Source organism: Macrobrachium nipponense, chromosome 5 (genome assembly GCF_015104395.2).
Source record: "Macrobrachium nipponense isolate FS-2020 chromosome 5, ASM1510439v2, whole genome shotgun sequence".
Classification (NCBI taxonomy): domain Eukaryota; kingdom Metazoa; phylum Arthropoda; class Malacostraca; order Decapoda; family Palaemonidae; genus Macrobrachium; species Macrobrachium nipponense.
In genome coordinates this window covers 99,520,951-99,539,268 of record NC_061107.1, presented here as the reverse complement: position 1 = coordinate 99,539,268, position 18,318 = coordinate 99,520,951, and the positions used below count along the sequence as shown (strand labels likewise).

The 18,318-nt window shown below is 37.9% G+C and overlaps 2 protein-coding genes across 7 annotated transcripts in view; one reads left to right on the top strand and one right to left on the bottom strand.

Annotated features, from left to right (window-relative positions):
- Positions 1-18,318, top strand: part of LOC135215547 (extracellular sulfatase Sulf-1-like) — a 561,353-nt gene that overhangs the window by 492,560 nt on the left and 50,475 nt on the right. The gene's annotated exons all lie outside the window — the stretch shown is intronic.
- LOC135215549 (uncharacterized) lies at positions 664-13,112 on the bottom strand. 2 transcript variants are annotated; one of them, XM_064250386.1, is made up of 5 exons: positions 12,992-13,112; positions 9,746-9,878; positions 6,903-7,107; positions 6,436-6,502; positions 664-817 (listed from the first exon to the last, which is right to left on the bottom strand). In XM_064250386.1, the coding sequence occupies exons 1-5, from the start codon at positions 13,065-13,067 to the stop codon at positions 744-746; spliced, it is 555 nt and encodes a 184-aa protein (XP_064106456.1). In that variant the 5' UTR covers positions 13,068-13,112; the 3' UTR covers positions 664-743. The 2 variants fall into 2 exon arrangements, with proteins under 2 accessions (XP_064106456.1, XP_064106457.1); XM_064250387.1 differs by having other exon boundaries at positions 6,903-7,104.

Below are 18,318 nucleotides of genomic sequence, written 5' to 3'. Positions count from 1 at the left end.
TTGCAAAGGACAGACGGTTTGTATATTGTGAAGGAACAATTTAAAAGTTCTCTTTGCTTCCTCTTACTTCTTCCTATTGAACACCATATTCTTTGAAAGCCTGAATTTCAAGTCAATGGCCACAGTGGGAATCTTCCATATGAATAGGTTTCATCTTCTGAATAATAATAATAGCTATGGCCAAAATTTGTATAAATACAGTGCTTTTGCAGTAACCCTTGGAAATGCATATGTAAGCTGAGTATCGCAAGGATTCAATTTATTGTTACTTCACTTCTCTGGAAAGTATTTCACCTTACATATGTAGCTACTTTAATAAAAATAACAAATACATATGCAATATGAGTAATTTTTTTAACTGTTGCTGTCTGATTGAGATAGGATTTATTTTTAATCTCTCAGCATAACAAATTTTAACCTTTGTAATGAAATTTTACCATATTTTCAGGTTGTTCTGATTTGATCAGAGAATGATGCATTGGCAATGTATGGGACTTATTTGTTGTAAGCATATTGATTACATATTTCTGTCTTTTGCCATGCAATAAAAATGGAGAAAACATGAATATGTACATATCCATACAAAACATTATAAAAGTAACAAAAATAAGCAATCAAAATACCTTCAGAAACAAAAATACCTTCAAAACAAAAATACCTTTAAAACAAAGAGTTGATGTCGCAGTCTACGGATTTGGTCATCAATTGCAGCTTTGCTAACTTTCCAAGCATGAGGATCCAAGTTACACTTCATCTGTACAGTCAACTGATGTTTCTGTGGCCCTGCATCCATGTTCAAGATGGACTGGATCAGAACCTGTAGATAAAATTTAATGTTTAAAAGTATAAAGGATAAGCTTTTAATCTTAATATAATAAATACGTACTGTGATACCTCGTGATACGAAAGGCTTCAACTTATGAAAAACTCGAGATACGAAGATTTTTGCGGCTCTACATACGAAAATTCTTCAAGATACGAAAGGTTGTTGCCGTAAAGTCCGAGATTCGCCCGGACCACCGATAACAATTTTAAAACTTGCGCCCCGCCAACTGAGTAGACTCGCCACCATCCTCCCGCTCTCCCATTGGTTCCTGAGGCTAGTCACGCCATAAGATCCTTCTCTCCTATTGGTCAGCATCTCTCCCATCGTGCATCTACGTAGCGGTGTGCTTCTTCGGCCACTTCATTGGTATCGTAAGTACGCGGAATTCGTTCGTTCTATACGATTTTGTTTATTAACGTAAATTCGTAGTGATTTCGTTGTAGTACTACTTTATCGTGCTGTGTGAAAACTTACTACATACGTATACTACATAACTAATTACGTACAGTATACACGTAGTCATGGGTCCCAAGAAAGTTGAAGTTCACGGAAAGAAGAGGATGCTTTCTTTGGAGACGAAGATGGAGATCATTAAAAAATATGAAGCTGGTATGCGATTGAGCGTGATCGCCAAGGAATATGGGCAAAATCTGTCGACAATAGGCACCATCCTTAAGCAGAAGGATGTCATCAAAGCAGCTACACCTTCCAAGGGTGTGACTATTTTGTCCAACAAGAGGAGCCACGTGCACGATGAGATGGAAAGGCTGCTTCTTATATGGATAAAAGACAGAAATCGCTGGCGATACAATAACGGAGACGGCAATCTGCCACAAGGGGCCAGGGCTATTTTCGTCGATTTGATTGCCCAGGCCAAAGATGACGGAGGAGAAGGGACATTGACACCAACCCCAGAGTTCAAGGCTTCTCTGGACGGGGGTTTGAAAAAATTCTGTAAATGGACTGGGCTTCCATTCGGTGGTGTGGCCATGGGGAGGGCGGCCAGCTCAGACACGAAAAAGCGGCCGAAGCCTTTATTAAGACATTCGACGAGGATGACGATCAATGAAGGCTACAGTTCTCAGCAAGTCTTCAACTGTGATGAGACTGGCCTGTTTTTTGGAAAAAAATGCCTCGTCGGATGTACAATCACGGAGGAAGAAAAGAAGCTACCTGGGCATAAACGCCTATGAAAGACAGGCTTACGCTCGCACTTTGTTCGAATGCCAGTAGGGATTGCAAGGTGAAGCCCCTACTTGTGTATCATTCGGAGACTCCTCGAGCCTTCAAGGCCCACAAAGTGCTTAAGGAGAAGCTTCCAGTGATGTGGAGGGCTAATGCAAAAGCCTGGGTAACGAGACTTTTGTTCACCGAGTGGGTAAATCTGTGTTTCGGCCCGACAGTGAAGAAATTCTTGGAAGAGAAGCGCCTCCCTCTGAAATGTCTGCTGGTGTTGGACAATGCCCCTGCTCACTCTCCTGGCCTCGAGGAAGATATCCTAGCGAAGTATTCTTTTATCAAGGTTCTTTATCTTCTGCCTTACACCACCCCTCTCCTCCAGCCCATGGACCAGCAAGTAATATTGAACTTCAAGAAGCTGTATACGAAACATCTTTTCAAGAGATGTTTCGACATCACCGATACCATAAACCTCACCTGCGTGAATTTTGGAAGGAGCATTTCGATGTTGTGATATCCATCTGACTCATCGATCAAGCTTGGCAGGAGGTTTCGAGGCGAACCTTGAATTCTTCGTGGAGGAAACTCTGGCCTGATGCTGTATCCGCCCGAGACTTCGAGGGATTTGACGTGGGCGCAGCTGGTGCTGCAGATTCAGGAACAGTTGACGATCCTGAAACTGTTTCGCAACCAGAATCTTGACGAGAACGTTGCACTCGGCAAGTCCATGGGGCTGGTCGTCGACGAGGACGACATCAATGACCTTCTCAAAGAGCACCAAGAGGAGCTTATGACGGATGACCTGAAGGAGTTGGAGGCCCATGCAACATAATGTCGTTCAAGAAGTTTTCTCTAGCAGCGGCGAGGAGGAGGACGATGACTATGATAACGGCAGAAATTAAGTAGCTCTAGCTGCTTTTCATAAGGTGCAATCATTCGTAGAAAAAGAGACACCCCGAAAAGGCTTAGACAGGTCGTATGCTTGCACAGTTTGATGACGTTTGCCCGAGTCGTTTCAGGAACATTGTCAAAAGCAGGCAGAAGCAATCTTCTTGGATAGTTATTTTTTAAAGAGGCCTTTAGTAGGAATAAGCAAAAGGAAGAACCAAGTGATACTACAAAAACAAAAAAAAAAGTTGAAAGTGGTGAAGAAATTGAAATTTTGTAAAGAACGTAAAGTATAAAATAGTAAAAAAAACTGTAAAAATAAAAAAGACAAAAAAACAAAAATTTTATTTTAAGTTTTTTGTAAAGTTAAGTGTTACAGTTTTGTTAATGTGTTTCGTAAAGTTTAGTTTATGTTTTCCTGACATTTTTTTATGTGATGTGTTTTCGTAAAGTTAAGTGTATGTACTATAAGAAGTTTTGTGCCGTTTGTCCTCCTCCTCTGTCCGCCACTTTCGGAGATAGCCTCACTCAAAAGGTAAGCTTCCACATTTTACTACATACGTACGTATGTACGTACAGTATTTCTTGTATACTATGTACACTAATAACTTTATTTACAGGTACATACATATTAGTACTACTAGTACGTATTAAGTTAGGTATTGAATGGTCCCAAATTGTTGTAGTATTTCATTGTTTATAGGTCATTTAGCTTTATATGAAATTTCCTGGGGTGTTTTTGGAGGGCTTGGAACGGATTAGCCATTTTACATGTAAAATGCGGTTCAAGATACGAAAGACTCATGATACGAAGGCCGCCTCGGAACGGATTAATTTTGTATCTCGAGGTACCACTGTAATAAAAACAGCAAGCTAGTCAGTCATATCCCTATTCAGTTACCATAATTCTACTATACATGAACATAGTAGTGCAAATAGAAAACTTTTAATATAAAAATCTGCTACTGATACCATCTGAAGTGCAATGAATTAGTTGTGCACCACAAGCATGTAATTGTCTCTTAACATTATACTTATAAACATTTTTTCAGAGTAAACATCATTCATTGGATAGATTTAATCTTGATAAAAAACTTTAGATGCTTTACTGCATAAGCATTAAGGGAAGTGTAACACAACAAAGTATCAAAATAGGTTCCATATAAAGGTGGTTACTATATATATATACTATAATAATTTACATATAGTATTATATTATTACTGTAACAGAAGAAAAAAATCACTCTTCTGTTATAATTTGTTCTTAAGTAATTGGCTAGTTTGCATAAAAACAAGTACAGGCAGTCCCCGGGTTAGGACGGTGTCGGCTTACGACGTTCCGAGGTTACGGCGCTTGTCAATAGACGTTATTTCCAGGGTTACGACGCATGTTCCAGGGTTATGACGCCTACAATGCTCATCTGGGAGATGAAATATGCACCAAAAATGCAAAATAATCAATATTTGAAAGTTTTTTTGATGAAAAATGCCATAAGATGCAGTTTACATAGTTTTCAATGCACCCAAAGCATTAAAAGTAAGGTTTCTTAGGATTTTTGACGATGTTCTGGCTTACGACGATTTTCCACTTACGACGCGGCTCAAGAACGGAACCCCCGTCGTAACCCGGGGACCGTCTGTACTATGATGGAAGGGTTTATGATGCACCCCTGTTTCTATGTCGAAATCGATCATCGTTCTGGTTTTACTTGTTTCTATTACCTCTAATCCTTACAAATGTCAAAGTATGACAAAAGTGATTGAAAGCATGGGGTAGCGAAAGTTAGCTCAGTGGAAGGCTTAAACTCCATCTGATCTTGGTCTTCACATTTTTACTATATGCATAGCACATCTGTTAAATTTAACCATTTCTTAATGTACACTTAGGAAAACAGTAGTAAAAGTCTTTTACTGGTAGGTATTCATAGGAAAGATAAACTAGCATGAAAAGATAGAAGTTATATTTTCCTGAATGTATTATTTTCCATAACAAGTCTAGGAACTATCCATAGCTAAACTATTATCCTAGCAATCTTGGCATCGTGCCTGGCATACTCATTAGAGCTGCTTCAAAATCCAAAGCAATTTACATATGTGGATGTCTAAGAAGAGGGAAGATTGAATAAATTTCTTGTCCATAGGATATTTCTAGTGGCTTCCTATGCTGCTGAATGCAACTCTTATGGTCTAGATTTCAATGGTATGGCCTTTTCTGCACCCTTTTTGGTGCAACTAGTCCCCATCACCAGGCACTTCTGATTTATCCTGAACTTCCATAATTGCCATTCCCTCTTATTTCCTTTATGATCAATTCATAGTCTAACTTGAGTGAAAAGGTCAAAGATTCTGAAATTCATATGCCACAGTCTAATGTTGCTAAAAAAGAGTTACCTATGCCTAGGAATTGGCATAGGAGAGGGATAAGGAAGAGCCTCACCTGTTGTCTGAGTGCTGGTACTTATTTATGTCTTTCTTGTCTTGCCCCTTTCATAATTTTTCCTTCACAGGGAGAAGTACGAGTCACTTCATTTATTTTTACATGACCTAATTTGATTCTATCACAAACTCTGAGGAGTACCCTAACCTTGATCAGAAGAACAAATGCCTCAAGGCACTTGCTCATATGCCTATTGGCTGCTGTTTTTCTGCTGTTCTTCTCAGACAGTTGCTTCAGTGACTGCAGTACTCAATAAAACAGATTATTTTTGGTTACATTGTCTCTCTAGACTAGCTTGTCTTAGCACTGTATGCCACTTATGGTCTTGATTTCAATGGTATGGCCTTTTCATCACAGGTTCTAGAGAACTGAGTCTAGGCCATGTCCCAGATACTGCAGAGCGAGTATACATAAGTGTACCCAGTATCCAAAATGAATAAAACTTGACAGGAGCTATATTGGTTGTCTTCTTTCTGACTGGATTCACACTGAGTGGCTTGGCTCTTAACCAAGTCTGCACTGACCCAGTCTTTTTACCTTGCTCAAGAGTTAGACACAGGCAATGATAATTTCAGATGTTTTTCTTCTTGTTCCTGGTCAACTTCTCTGTACAAAGAGCATTTACAAAGTACAGAAGATAGTGAATAAGATGTGTATGACATACTGTGCAGGACTTTATAGGAGGCACAATAATAATGGGATCAGAGATTATAAATGATGTAAATAAACTATCAAAAAAACCATTTATGTTTGGTACAAAATACCTGAAGAAGCCAGTTGGCTGAGGGGTAAAAAGGACTGCAAACCAACAAACCTCATGTACAAATTAGTTAAAGATCAAAGATTATATTAACTGAAGAACATAAATCTGACATCAAGCTCCAACATTGCATAAAGCGATGACAAGATTAAAACATGCATCACGTACAGAACATCAACTAGCATTTACCTACAATCAAACTGAGCTTTAAGGCCTCTGTAATCATCTAATTACCACTTTGCTAGCTATAACCTGCTTGTTTGCTATGCATTAAGGCAATACCTAAGGTAATTTAGGTGGAGAATTCATATGGCCAATAACATGTATGCAAAAGGCAATACTCACCAAATGTAGAGTGATCTGGTACAGACTGATTTCCAGGTGCCACTGTTGCAGATGTACTGCTTACAGTCTGTTGTATTTAAAATGGAAAAAATGAAACTAAAATCAGTGCTTTTTTTTGCATTAGGTATACATAATCTGCAGTATCAGTCAGTCATAGTCAATTAATTTTTAAATACCTGTTAGGTAGAAAATTAAAAAATCACCTTCTGAAACACTTGCAACACTATTTCCAAACACAAATTTGTTTCCACTACAGTGCTTGGAAAGTATCCTACATGTAACTAATCTATACAATTCTTATAGGGCTATTTCGTCGCGTCGAGGGCTGCTGTTTTTTTTCCGGAAAAAACATTTCAGTACTACAGGGTTGTGAGATATTAAACATAGAAAGAGAAAAATAAAACTTATCACAATCACAATTTGACAGATGAGAATCACTGCATAAAAGCTAAAATTATACAACTAACCTCTAATCCTTGAAGCTCATCAGCTAATGTTGTAATTTTATCATCAATGGCTCTCATTTCTTCTTCACTAACAAATGCATCCACTTCATCTTTTGCAATGCCAGTTTCATCATCCTCTTCTGTCTCCTCTTCCTCTTCTATTCTGTCATAAACTACATCATCATCAAATGTTGGTGCATCCATAATGGAACTTCTCCTGTGTCTGCTTGTAAAACAAAAGACCAACAAGTCAGACACAAACTTCTTCAATAATCATCAACTTTGAAACGTATTCCTACTGATGTTTCAATACTCCTTGTATTTTTCTTTCAATCCATACAGTAAAGTGAAAATTACTTTTGAGCCGAGATACGACACTTCAAGTGCTGAATTCCAGAACCATCTTTCCATCTACTTATTTTCCTCTATAATTTAAATGACTAAGAAAAAAAAAATGTTTGATTATAGATATTGTAGAAAACTTAATTACCTATATAAGTATAATTTGTAAACAAGTACTGTAAATTGTATTGGCTCCTCTTACAATACCAATCCGCCATCTCAGTAGTGTGACATAAGCAATAGGCCTTTGTTCAAAACAAAGTACCAGTTAGGCATTTGAACATATTACTAATAGGACTTTCATCAGAGACAAATTTTACATTTCCAAAGAGTATTAATTTTTTGCCAAGAATGAGGAATTTTTTTTCTTACCATATTTATTTCCTCCACCACTGACAGCCAATAGATTCTTGAGAAGAAACATTAAAATAAAACTTACTGTAAAACAAAAATTAAATATGGAGAGATTATAAGATACACATTATAATAAAAAAAAGCTATAGAGGAAATCTATAAGAGATGAAAAAGACCTCTAGACCTTCATCTTCATAGCTTATTTATTACTTGTTCATCTCACTTCAAATAGTGTTACCACATCACTTCACTTTAGCAGTACTCATCTTTTGATAATCTGGGATTTATGCTCATCTTATAATAATATGGGATATATTTATAACTTCACCAGTCTTACTCAACTGCTGAGACAGTTGCCTTACAATTCTGCCATTTTGAAAGTGGTGATTTACAGATAATAAATCTGGGCAAAACAAAAGGGACCCTTCTGTAAAGATGAATGAATTGTAAGGCTAACTGTACTTTGCTGAACCAATACAGATACGTACTGCCTTTTAGATTCCAGCTTTTACCTTGGTACTGATGTGTTAACTTTTTACTGGCTAGGCATTCATTAAAGCTGCATGGACTTCAAACTGACTGGCTTGTGAAAATTGAGGAAAGGTTTTCATAAAGCTTGTTCAGTAATCTGGATGATTGCTATAGTCTTCAGGATAAGACAGCCATATAGTTTGTAAAAGATAACTTACAAAGTTACTCATCCTGGTTAACAACTAATCCTTATATTTTCAGAGAAAAAAAAATATATTCTACATGCACATCTCTAATTTTACTTTTGCTGCACTACCCAGAATGGCATAGTGATATCTAAGACCAAAGACATCTGTAAACCAAGGATTTTATCAAGTTTTCCTCTAGTAAATATTACACACGCAAACCTCTATTTTATTTGAGATACACAACCCAGAATAGCATAGTGTTATCTGAGAATAGTCACCTATTGACCAAGTCATCCTAAGTTTTCTTACTGGGAATGTTCATCTCTAGATAGGGTCTCCTTATTCACTATATTACAATATCATAGGTACAGTACTTTGGCAAGCTTCCACAACTGTAGATAACAATAAAAAAAACAGGACTTTGGCAAGCTTCCACAACCATAAAACAGGGTTGAGAAATTCATCAGGATGAGTAAAATATAAAATTTCCATTTAAGGATGATAAAATTAAAGTATAGTTGGTCCATGCAAGGCAAAGACCTCTTAGTTTACTTACATTAAATTATTATTTAGGAGGAGGAAATGTGTACTCTATTAGTATTCCTGTCAGACAGACTGGCAACTGCTAAAGTTAATACCAAAATCAGTAATTAAAATATCCTTAAATATCTCAGTTTTAGATGTTGTTCACTAAGGAAAGTGGAAAAAATGTCATGTATCGCAAGATAGCATGGAATCCATCACTCATATGAACAAGCTGGTGCTACATCACAGGACAGCTACAAATAAAAAATGTGTAAGTAGTGAAGATGAAAGTAAAGAACTGACAGGATGGTCCTGATGCACCTGTTTTAACAAAAAACAGTATGCCTTTTTCTCTGTAATTTAATTCAAAGTACGTACACAGAGTACTGTATATGTAGTCATCATACTATATCTTGGCAATAAGATGTATGACCTATAGAGCTCAAACTAACTAACCATAACTGGTGCAAAAGTGACGAACATGGAACTAAACACTGGCATCTATTCCTTTAGTGAGGGATAACCGCCAGGGAAGAAGACCTAAAACTTCTCTCATTTGTAAATGACTTCTATTCTCAGTCTGCATTACAACATTCCAGACTAAAAAGCATTAATAAAATCATGCTTTGGCCACTATGGAAAATGTGTTTTTATTGGTTAATTGGTACACCTACTTTTTTTATCCTGTACATACTGAGTCCATGAATGGCTGTACTGTATATGTATTCAAGTATCAAACGATTTCCTGAGAGATCCAACTATCTTTTAAAATTTGTTGGTTATTTGGCTAACAGTATTTGTAGAGAAAACGTCTCCCAAACACATATATGTACCTGTATTTACCTAACTTCACACCAGCTAGTCTATGACTTTGTAATAAAATATACTCTTCGACTCTAGATGTAACTACAACACAAAACCCACCTTTTCTTCTTTTAACATCTATTTACATTAAAACAAAAGGATTAACAATATAAGCCTTACCTATTTTTCCTTCTCTGACTGCCATTGAACCAGCGTGAATTTCTCTGAACTCTACCCAGTGTCTCTTCAGCCACTTCACTGCTGTCAACATCACTAAAAGCCTTGAGAAATTTTGGATCATACTTCTTAAGATCTGCAACAAGAGAAAAACAATTCTGTATTAATACCCAATCTGCAACACTGCAACCACAAAATAAACCCAGAGTAATAAAATGTGTAATAAAGAGTTGCATACTTCACTGGGGCATATAATGCAAACAGATAGGTTTTCTTATGATAGTAGACCCTTGACTCACGAACGCATTGACCCACGTACAACTCGATCCCGACCAAAATTATAGGTAAAATTTCACCCTTGACCTACGAACTAACTTTGAGATACGAACAAAAAAAAATGCGGAAAATAAAAATTCTGTTTGGGTCATGAACTAATTTTGAGACATGAACATTTGAAAAATGCTGGAAATGTCGGAAAATAACAATTCACTTTGTTTCACAAACTAATTCTTAGACACAAACATTTGAAAAATGCGCGAAATCGCCCAGCACACGTGAGAGCGTTTGAGTTGCCATGGGAACAGCCATCCTCCAGCCGCCCACGCACGGCGTCACCCACGCATCGCTCTTTGTCTCATCCTCATGTGTACAAGACGTTCGTCAATTCGCTTAGCATTTTTTGCGCTAAAAACTTGTGATTTTCTTCATAATGGGCCCCTAAGAAAGTGAAGAGTGGTGGTGAAAGTAAGAAAGTGAAGAGTGATGGTGAGAAGAGGGTGCAGAGGAAGATAACCATTGAAATAAAGAAAGAAATTATAGAAAAGTTTGAACGTGGTGTTCCGCTAGTGACCGATATCGCAAGTGAGTACAAGATGGCCAAGTCGACAATTTCGACAATTTTGAAAAACAAGGATGCCATTAAAGAAGCAAATGTTGCGAAGGGAGTGACAGTACTAACCAAGATGAGATCGCAAACCCTCGAAGAGGCAGACAAAAAATAATTTTGAAGTGGGTACATGAGAAACAGATGGCAGGTGATAGTGTAAACGAGCCGATCATCTGCGAGAAAGCTCGGCAAGTGTATCAGAGTTTGCTGAAGGAAACTCCTTCTACTAGTGCCACGCCAGATTGATTTTAAGGCTAGTAAAGGGTGGTTTGATAACTTCAAGAAAAGAACTGGAATTCACTTCTGTAATTAGGCATGGTGAGGCTGCTAGCGCAGACAAGGCTGCTGCTGAGGCATTCGTGACTGAGTTTGCCGAGTTCGTGGAGGCCGAAGGATACGTTCGCTCAACAGATTTTCAATTGTGATGAAACGGGCCTCTTCTGGAAGAAGATGCCCAACAGGACATTTATCACCCAAGAAGAGAAGGCGCTCCCAGGCCACAAGCCAATGAAGGATAGGCTTACGTTTTGTTATGCTCAAACGCAAGTGGCGACTTGAAACTAAAGCCGCTACTTGTCTACCATTCAAATAACCCGCGTGCCTTTAAGCAGCACAACGTAAATAAGGCCAGACTGCCTGTAATGTGGAGGGCCAATACAAAAGCATGGTGACACGGAACTTGTTTATGGAGTGGATTGATGAAGTGTTTGCGCCGACCGTGAGTCAGTACCTAACAGAGAACAAGCTACCCCTGCGGTGCCTTCTGATCATGGATAATGCCCCGGCACACCCTTCGTACTTGGCTGACTGCAGTGAACATGACTTCATTCAGTTCAAGTTCATTCCACCCAACACGACCTCTGTTCTCCAGCCCATGGACCAACAAGTCATTAGCAATTTTAAGAAATTATATACGAAGGCGCTCTTCTCCAGATGCTTCCGTGTAACTGAAGAGACAAAATTAACCTTAAAAGAATTTTGGAAGAAGCACTTTAATGTTTTTCACTGCATAAACCCTCATTGATAACGCATGGACTGAAGTTACGTACCGCACATTAAATTCTGCGTGGCGGAAACTTTGGCCCCAGTGCGTAACTGTCCGTGACTTTGAGGGCTTCGATGCAGAGATTGTGCAAGAATTGTGTCCATGGGCAACAGTATGGGTCTACAAGTCAACGACGAAGATGTTGAAGAATTGGTCGCTGAACATTCAGAAGATTTGACTGCGGACGAACTTGTTCAACTCCACAAAGAGCAGCAGGAGCAACTTGCTCGGGAGCAATCAACTGACGAGGAGGAGGCTGGGGAGGAAGTTACAGATGTCAGCAGTGATGTGATAAAAGCCGCATTGGAAAAGTGGAATGATGTCCAGTGCTTCCTGAATTGTATCATCCGGACAAAATGTTACGAACAGGATCGTGAATATGATCAATGAAAATTTGAATGAGCCATTTTCAGAAAAGTTATGCAAGGAAGGAAAAGGCAACAGACATTGGATAAGTTTGTGATTAAACGTTCACCAAAAAAACCTAGAAGAGTTGAATCTCCGGAACGAGATCTCCCCGACCTGGATGGGGAGGGTGTCTCCTTCCGCACAATAACCTCCTCCCCACCCACCACCCTCCTCTTCTCTTGTCCGTCAAGCCAGAAGTCTCGCCAGTCATAGTAAGTGTTCACTTTACAAACGTTTTTATAGTGTTAGTTTAACCATTTTATTTTAAATTATATTATTAGATATATTAAGGTTTTTTACACTGACTTTTACATTATCTGTGTAAAATAAGGCAAAATATAACTAATATATATTGGTTCGTAGGGGTCGAGAACCAATTAATATTATTCCCATTAAACCTTATGGGGAAATTAGCTCCGAGTCACGAACAATTTGGAACACGACCAGGTCTAGGAACGGATTGTGTTCGTGAGTCAAGGGTCTACTGTACTAATGAACTATTTCTCCTCTGTGGTAATGTGTTACAAAAGTTTAACCAAAGTTCTTAACTGAAGTTATCTATGAGCATTACTGCAGAAACTAAAACTATTATTGCATGCACAATGTATAGTACACCAAATTTTATGGAGAGCAAAAAAGTCCTTCACATTAACTATTCAGCTTCAAAAAAGACTACTAGTATGCAAAGGGGCATATAAAAAATAAGTATGTAATGATTCATCCAAATTGTACAGGTGGCTACAAAATTTTCAGAAATAAATCTGGGGTCAGATTTCTACTCGTGCAAAATAATTTACTTTTGAGAGGTGAAATGGTTGAAGGAACAGCTGATTTCAGAGAGCCAAATATGAAGAAAGGAGAGGAATGCAATGGAAAGGTTTACTATAGTAGTATAAAGCCCTTTTCAAACCTTGTGTAACATGTTTTTTCAAAAACAGCCTTTGTTTTCGTCTTTCTTCAGAGTCCAGTTTCACCAAGAAGCCCATTCCTAAATCTGGTTCACAAACACAATTTCTACGACGCACTTGGATTTTAACACGGCACTTCTTTAGGCGCCAACCTGACAGAGAATTATAAAAAAATATTCAGTTAACATAATCCAGCTAAAAGTGATTCTTAATCAGACTACAATATATAATATTATAAACACCCTTGAAAAATTCAACCACAATAGTTTCTCCAATATTGTAGCACAACAAGAACATCTAAATTTTTAGAAGTCACAAAACTTCTCAAGTAAAAACCTCCCAAGTATGTATTTATATAATTTCCTTATGCCAAGCAAGTTTGCAAACAACTGACAAACTTTTCACCCTGCTCATCTGAATGCATAATAACATTGGATCATGGAAGAAGGATTCACCTGATAAAAAACTGATGACAATCATCAGCATTAAAACATTCTTCAAATGCAGAACTCAAATCATACTATATACATTGTGACAATGTATAGTATACCTATAATATGGTCAATTGATATGCAGTATGTGTTGATAAAAAACTGAGCACTCATGCAATGAACATAGCTTAATATTTCAAAGTGCCTAAAAATTTGTAATAAACTAAACTTTTATTTGTGCTTGTGACTAAGAAGAAAACTACATTCTCAAACCCTGCCTGATATGCTTTTATTATTGTTACTTCATCAGAATCATTTTTGAAAGCTGATGGTGGTATGTTTTCTTATCATTTTTAGTTTATTAAGGTCTGTCATTAGAGCTTGTGTGCATAGAATCTCTGGACTGGTAATTTTTTCAATATAGACTTTAATGTTCTAATGGATATGTATGGACAATCACCTATAAAATGCCTCAGTTGTTCAAAAACCACTTCCACAGACGCCTAGTTTTTCTTATTTTAATTTTATTACAGTTAAGCAGAGTTCCACGGGCTGATTTTCATTTCGTTACTATTAGCATAACCTGTGGCTTACTTTTCCTTGTTTGTCTTATTATATTTTTTTTTATTAAAATATATTGATGATGTTGTTTTGGGGAGCAAAACTTTCACATACAATATCTTTGTGCTATATTAATTAACAAGGGATATGCTTTCAAGTATACATCCTGCTAAATGTCAATTTGATTTTTTCATTTGTTGAAGCATCAAGTGGCTAACTTTTCCCTGTATCTGTTTTCAAGTGCAATTCATGGAGTGAATAATAAATAGTGCATGATTTCAAAAAAATCACAAACATAAAAATGAGGAAAAGAAATCTTTTATGCTCCATGATTAAATTTTCATATAAAAATGGTTCAAGTTTCACTGAGTGTTTAGGAAGCATGTTTTATGATACTGAATTATCAAAGAGCAATCTACCCTCAGGTATTAAAGAAAAACTAAGGCTAGTACAGGAAAGATATCATGCAAAATACTTAACAAATGTATTTTTTGAGTCTTTCTCATTATAAGTTTGTGTTAGTCTTTAATGATACAAGTAGTCCCCGGTTATGTAGGTCTTGGCTTATGCTTCTGAGCTTTTAATTACGGAGCTTGTCAAATACATATATTCATAAAAAAATCTGTTCCCGGGTTACAGTAGATGTTCTGAGGTTACGTCATTTCAGTCTTAAGGCATGCTGTAAGCAACAGAAAAACTTTGTACATTTTTGGAGGAAATTCTACAAAATCACGAATGCACGCCTCTCTGAAGCAAGGTAAATCAATTGGGGAGTTTTCAATACAACCAAAGGTTTAGGTAAGCTTTCATCACTAATGCTCATTTTTTAATATGGGGTTCCTGCTACATTGTTTGCTGCTTATGGCTTGCTTCAGGAACGGAACCCCCAACATAACTTGGGGACTGCCTGTATGTACTCCTGTTTTAGTTCATGATCTCTCAAGTTTTATAACTATAATTTGATTCTGTGTGGTTCTTACTGCACTGTGAATTTGTGTTTTAATTCATTCAACCGAGGTGGTTTCCCTCCTGGCATGGAGTTTAGTGTTAAACCAATGACCATGCCCACAGCAGCTGTTATCTCATAAATAATCTGCCAGGTAACAATTAAGTTCAGTAGCCTGGAGAGTTATTTTACAACAAAGGCTTGCATATTTGCTGGAGCATAAAAATAATAGTCCTCAAATTTATAAATATGTACTATAGCAAATTAAATTGGGCCACAATTAAAGTAATATTTTAAACTAAGTACTGAAATACATGAATGACTTTTCTATTAAATATTATAAAGATTAATTAAACCAGCAGATAAAGAACAAGAAAAAGGAATACTCACCGTTAGACCATCATGAAACACACTCCCATGTCTGAAGAGGGCTGCAAGGAGAGCGGTACTTGTCACTCTCACAGACCAGTTTCCAGCCGTTCATGTTTGGATGTAAAGAGACCACCCTCTCCATACGCTCCACCAGCTAGACCTAGGGCCCCCTCTGTTCTTGTCGTTCTTCTTAGCTCTTAATGCATCTTCTTCGCGAATACGTCCTGAGCTGTAAATGAAATAAAAAAAATTTTCATTGTACTTTGTGACCTATAAATAATCTGATATGATACCATATAAAAAGCATGCATAAAAGTTGTACTGTAGTTCAGAAGGACATGAAAAATGCATAACCAAAAACTCACCTTATTGAATTTCAGTACAGGGCACTACATAATTCCAAAAAATTATACCCTAAGAGAAAACCTATGACTGGAATGACATAAACAACCACAACCTACCTTCCTCCTGACCATGCTTCCTTCACCCATACCAACCCCTTCCCATCTTTACCTTTCAAACCCTCAACCAATCTCCAAGACCACATGCGCCCATGATCTTAGAATGAAAAAGAATTTTTTTTACTTATTTCATTGAAACAACTACATCATCAAATGAAACACAAAACCAAGCAGACAACAACAATCAATTCTAGGCACTCCAATTCATAGTCCCTCATCCAGGCAGGAGCTCGTCTTTTTCTCCAGGATGTCCTCCTGTTATCATCATCCCATTTCTTCATTCACCTCCTCCCTCACTAGACTCCCCTTAGGAACTTGGCAGCTCAATCCCAGCAAGTCTTAACACATGACGTTGGCATACCATCTACAGACATCTTACTTTTAGTGCAGCATGCATGGGGAAGCCACTGACCCCCACACTTCTCCTACTGAACAGGAGCAACATCCTCAGTAATAATAACTGGCAACTTTTACCATAGTGTCTCCACCCCTCATATTTGTAGATAGCCCTTTGAGGAGCACTACTCTCAACTCACCCTTTTCCTGTCATATTATACCAGAACACCAGATAGTTTTGATAGTTCTGTGGTGCCTCTCCACAATACCATTCTCACTTGCTCTATAGGCAGCACAAAAATATCTGAATATTCCATCCATCCAACATCATCTTTAGTACTCCGGCCTGAATACTGTACTATTATCCATAAGAATCTCATCTACAAGACCCCATTCCAAAAATGATATTCAATATATCTGCTACTTCCTTTGCACTGTCTCTCTTCAGACCTCTTTACACTGAAAATCTACTAGGACTACAGCAATTACTAATGAATATGGTACATTCCTGTAATGTGTGAAAATCTATATGGCAAATCTCCAACAATCTCCCTGCCCAAGCTCACACTACGTGGCTCGTGCACCACTGAAGCAGGAGCAGGAGCAATTGACTGATGCTGCAAACAGCTTCTCACATGTTTTGCCATTTGTTTATCAGTTTTGGAGTCTAGTTCTATGCTAAAAACTTTAGTTTCTATCTACATCCATATTATGCCTGGTGTGCTCCTCTCTCAAATCAATAGTGTTCAGGCAAACACATCTCACTGCTCCCCTAGTTCCTTAGTTAATTCAAAAGCCAGCTCTTTTTAACCTGGGTCAAGGCATCAGCCTTGTTCTTCACTGTACTACTTACTAGTGTCACTCTCAATTCTAACCCAAATTCTTCAATGAGCTCCCTCACAATGCCCAATCGTAGCTTCATTACCATCTCTCCTACTCCCTTTGCCTCTTACCTCCTGTGATAACAGATTTCATCCCCCCACCCCCAAGAACAGTAGCGGAATAAGTCTTTACCTCCAATTTCTCTAGTCCCTACTGCAGGACAAGATTGATACCCTTTACTACATCTCCAACTCAAGCCACACTAATATGATTGCAGTCTTGTTTCTATCACAATCAAGCTGCATCCTCAACCACAACACCACCAATCTCCAACACAGCTCTCAACGCTAAACTACTCGTGTCGCACCAAAGAACGCCATCCTCAGACTCAGAAACATGCCACTGCCATTGCACTGGATCATCATCGTTTACTTTCTGGACAACCTCTCTGAGCATCAACACAACAACTGGGTCTACATTAATGTTCCATGGCTTGTCGCTTACTTAGCTACAAGCTACTTGTAGCCAATTGCCAATGGGGTAGTGGCCCACCACCGTTTTCAAAACAACTCTCGTCTTGATATCTCATCCGAAATCTCTGGGATGGCATTACCTCTTGCAAAATACCAAACACCATCTTCCTCACTTATCTTAAGACCCAAAGGCAGCACTTCCAGCCAAATTCTCAGGTGGTTTAGCAATCAATCCATTCAGTTTTTTAAGTACCTGACCAAACTCAGAAGCTGGCAGCTGATTTCATAAAAAAAAAACACCAAGTCTTTTATGTCCTTACTCCTCCCAAAAACAGTTTTTCAAAACTTAACCATTCGAAGTACAGAATTCAACTTAAATCCCAATCTTGTTAAACAGTAAGTTGCCCTTTATAATTTACGAGTTGATGACATCACAGCTTCTTGGCCAACTCTGATTTGCAGATATGCCAACTTCAAATCTACAATAGTAGCTACATTAGCTTGCATTCTGTTGCCATTCTCTTAAGGTCTCACCACACATCAATAGCATCATCCCCCAGCCCCCAGTACGACTCTACAAACTTCATCTCTCTAAAGTCCAGCACTAGTCTAACTTTATTTTCAGTTGGTTGCTCAACAGCCATTAAGGGAAGACCCCAGCCTCAATCTGCTTGTCCAGAGGAGCAAAATACCATCTTCAATCCATCTATCTAGTATATCCTTCTTCAACTCCCTTCTCTTTCCAATCATCCCATCCTTCAAGATAACTAATCTCATTTGTCAACTCTATTTCCCTCTTTAATGAACCACTCTAGTGTCCATTGACTCCCATCAAATTTTGCCATGAAATCTTTATCCTTAATTGTAATAACACTGGAATTACTATATATGTGTTAGCCATAACACCACACTCCAAGTTATCACTTA

What these genes read in the sequence shown, in the direction of transcription:
- LOC135215549 (XM_064250386.1), bottom strand. Translation starts at nt 13,067, where the DNA reads ATGGGCTTCTTGGTGAAACTGGACTCTGAAGAAAGACGAAAACAAAGG. An exon ending in GAAAAAACATGTTACACAAG is followed by an intron (nt 9,879 to 12,991) that starts GTTTGAAAAGGG and finishes CTCTTGTTGCAG; the next exon opens with ATCTTAAGAAGTATGATCCA. An exon ending in ATGAGCTTCAAGGATTAGAG is followed by an intron (nt 6,503 to 6,902) that starts GTTAGTTGTATA and finishes TAAATACAACAG; the next exon opens with ACTGTAAGCAGTACATCTGC.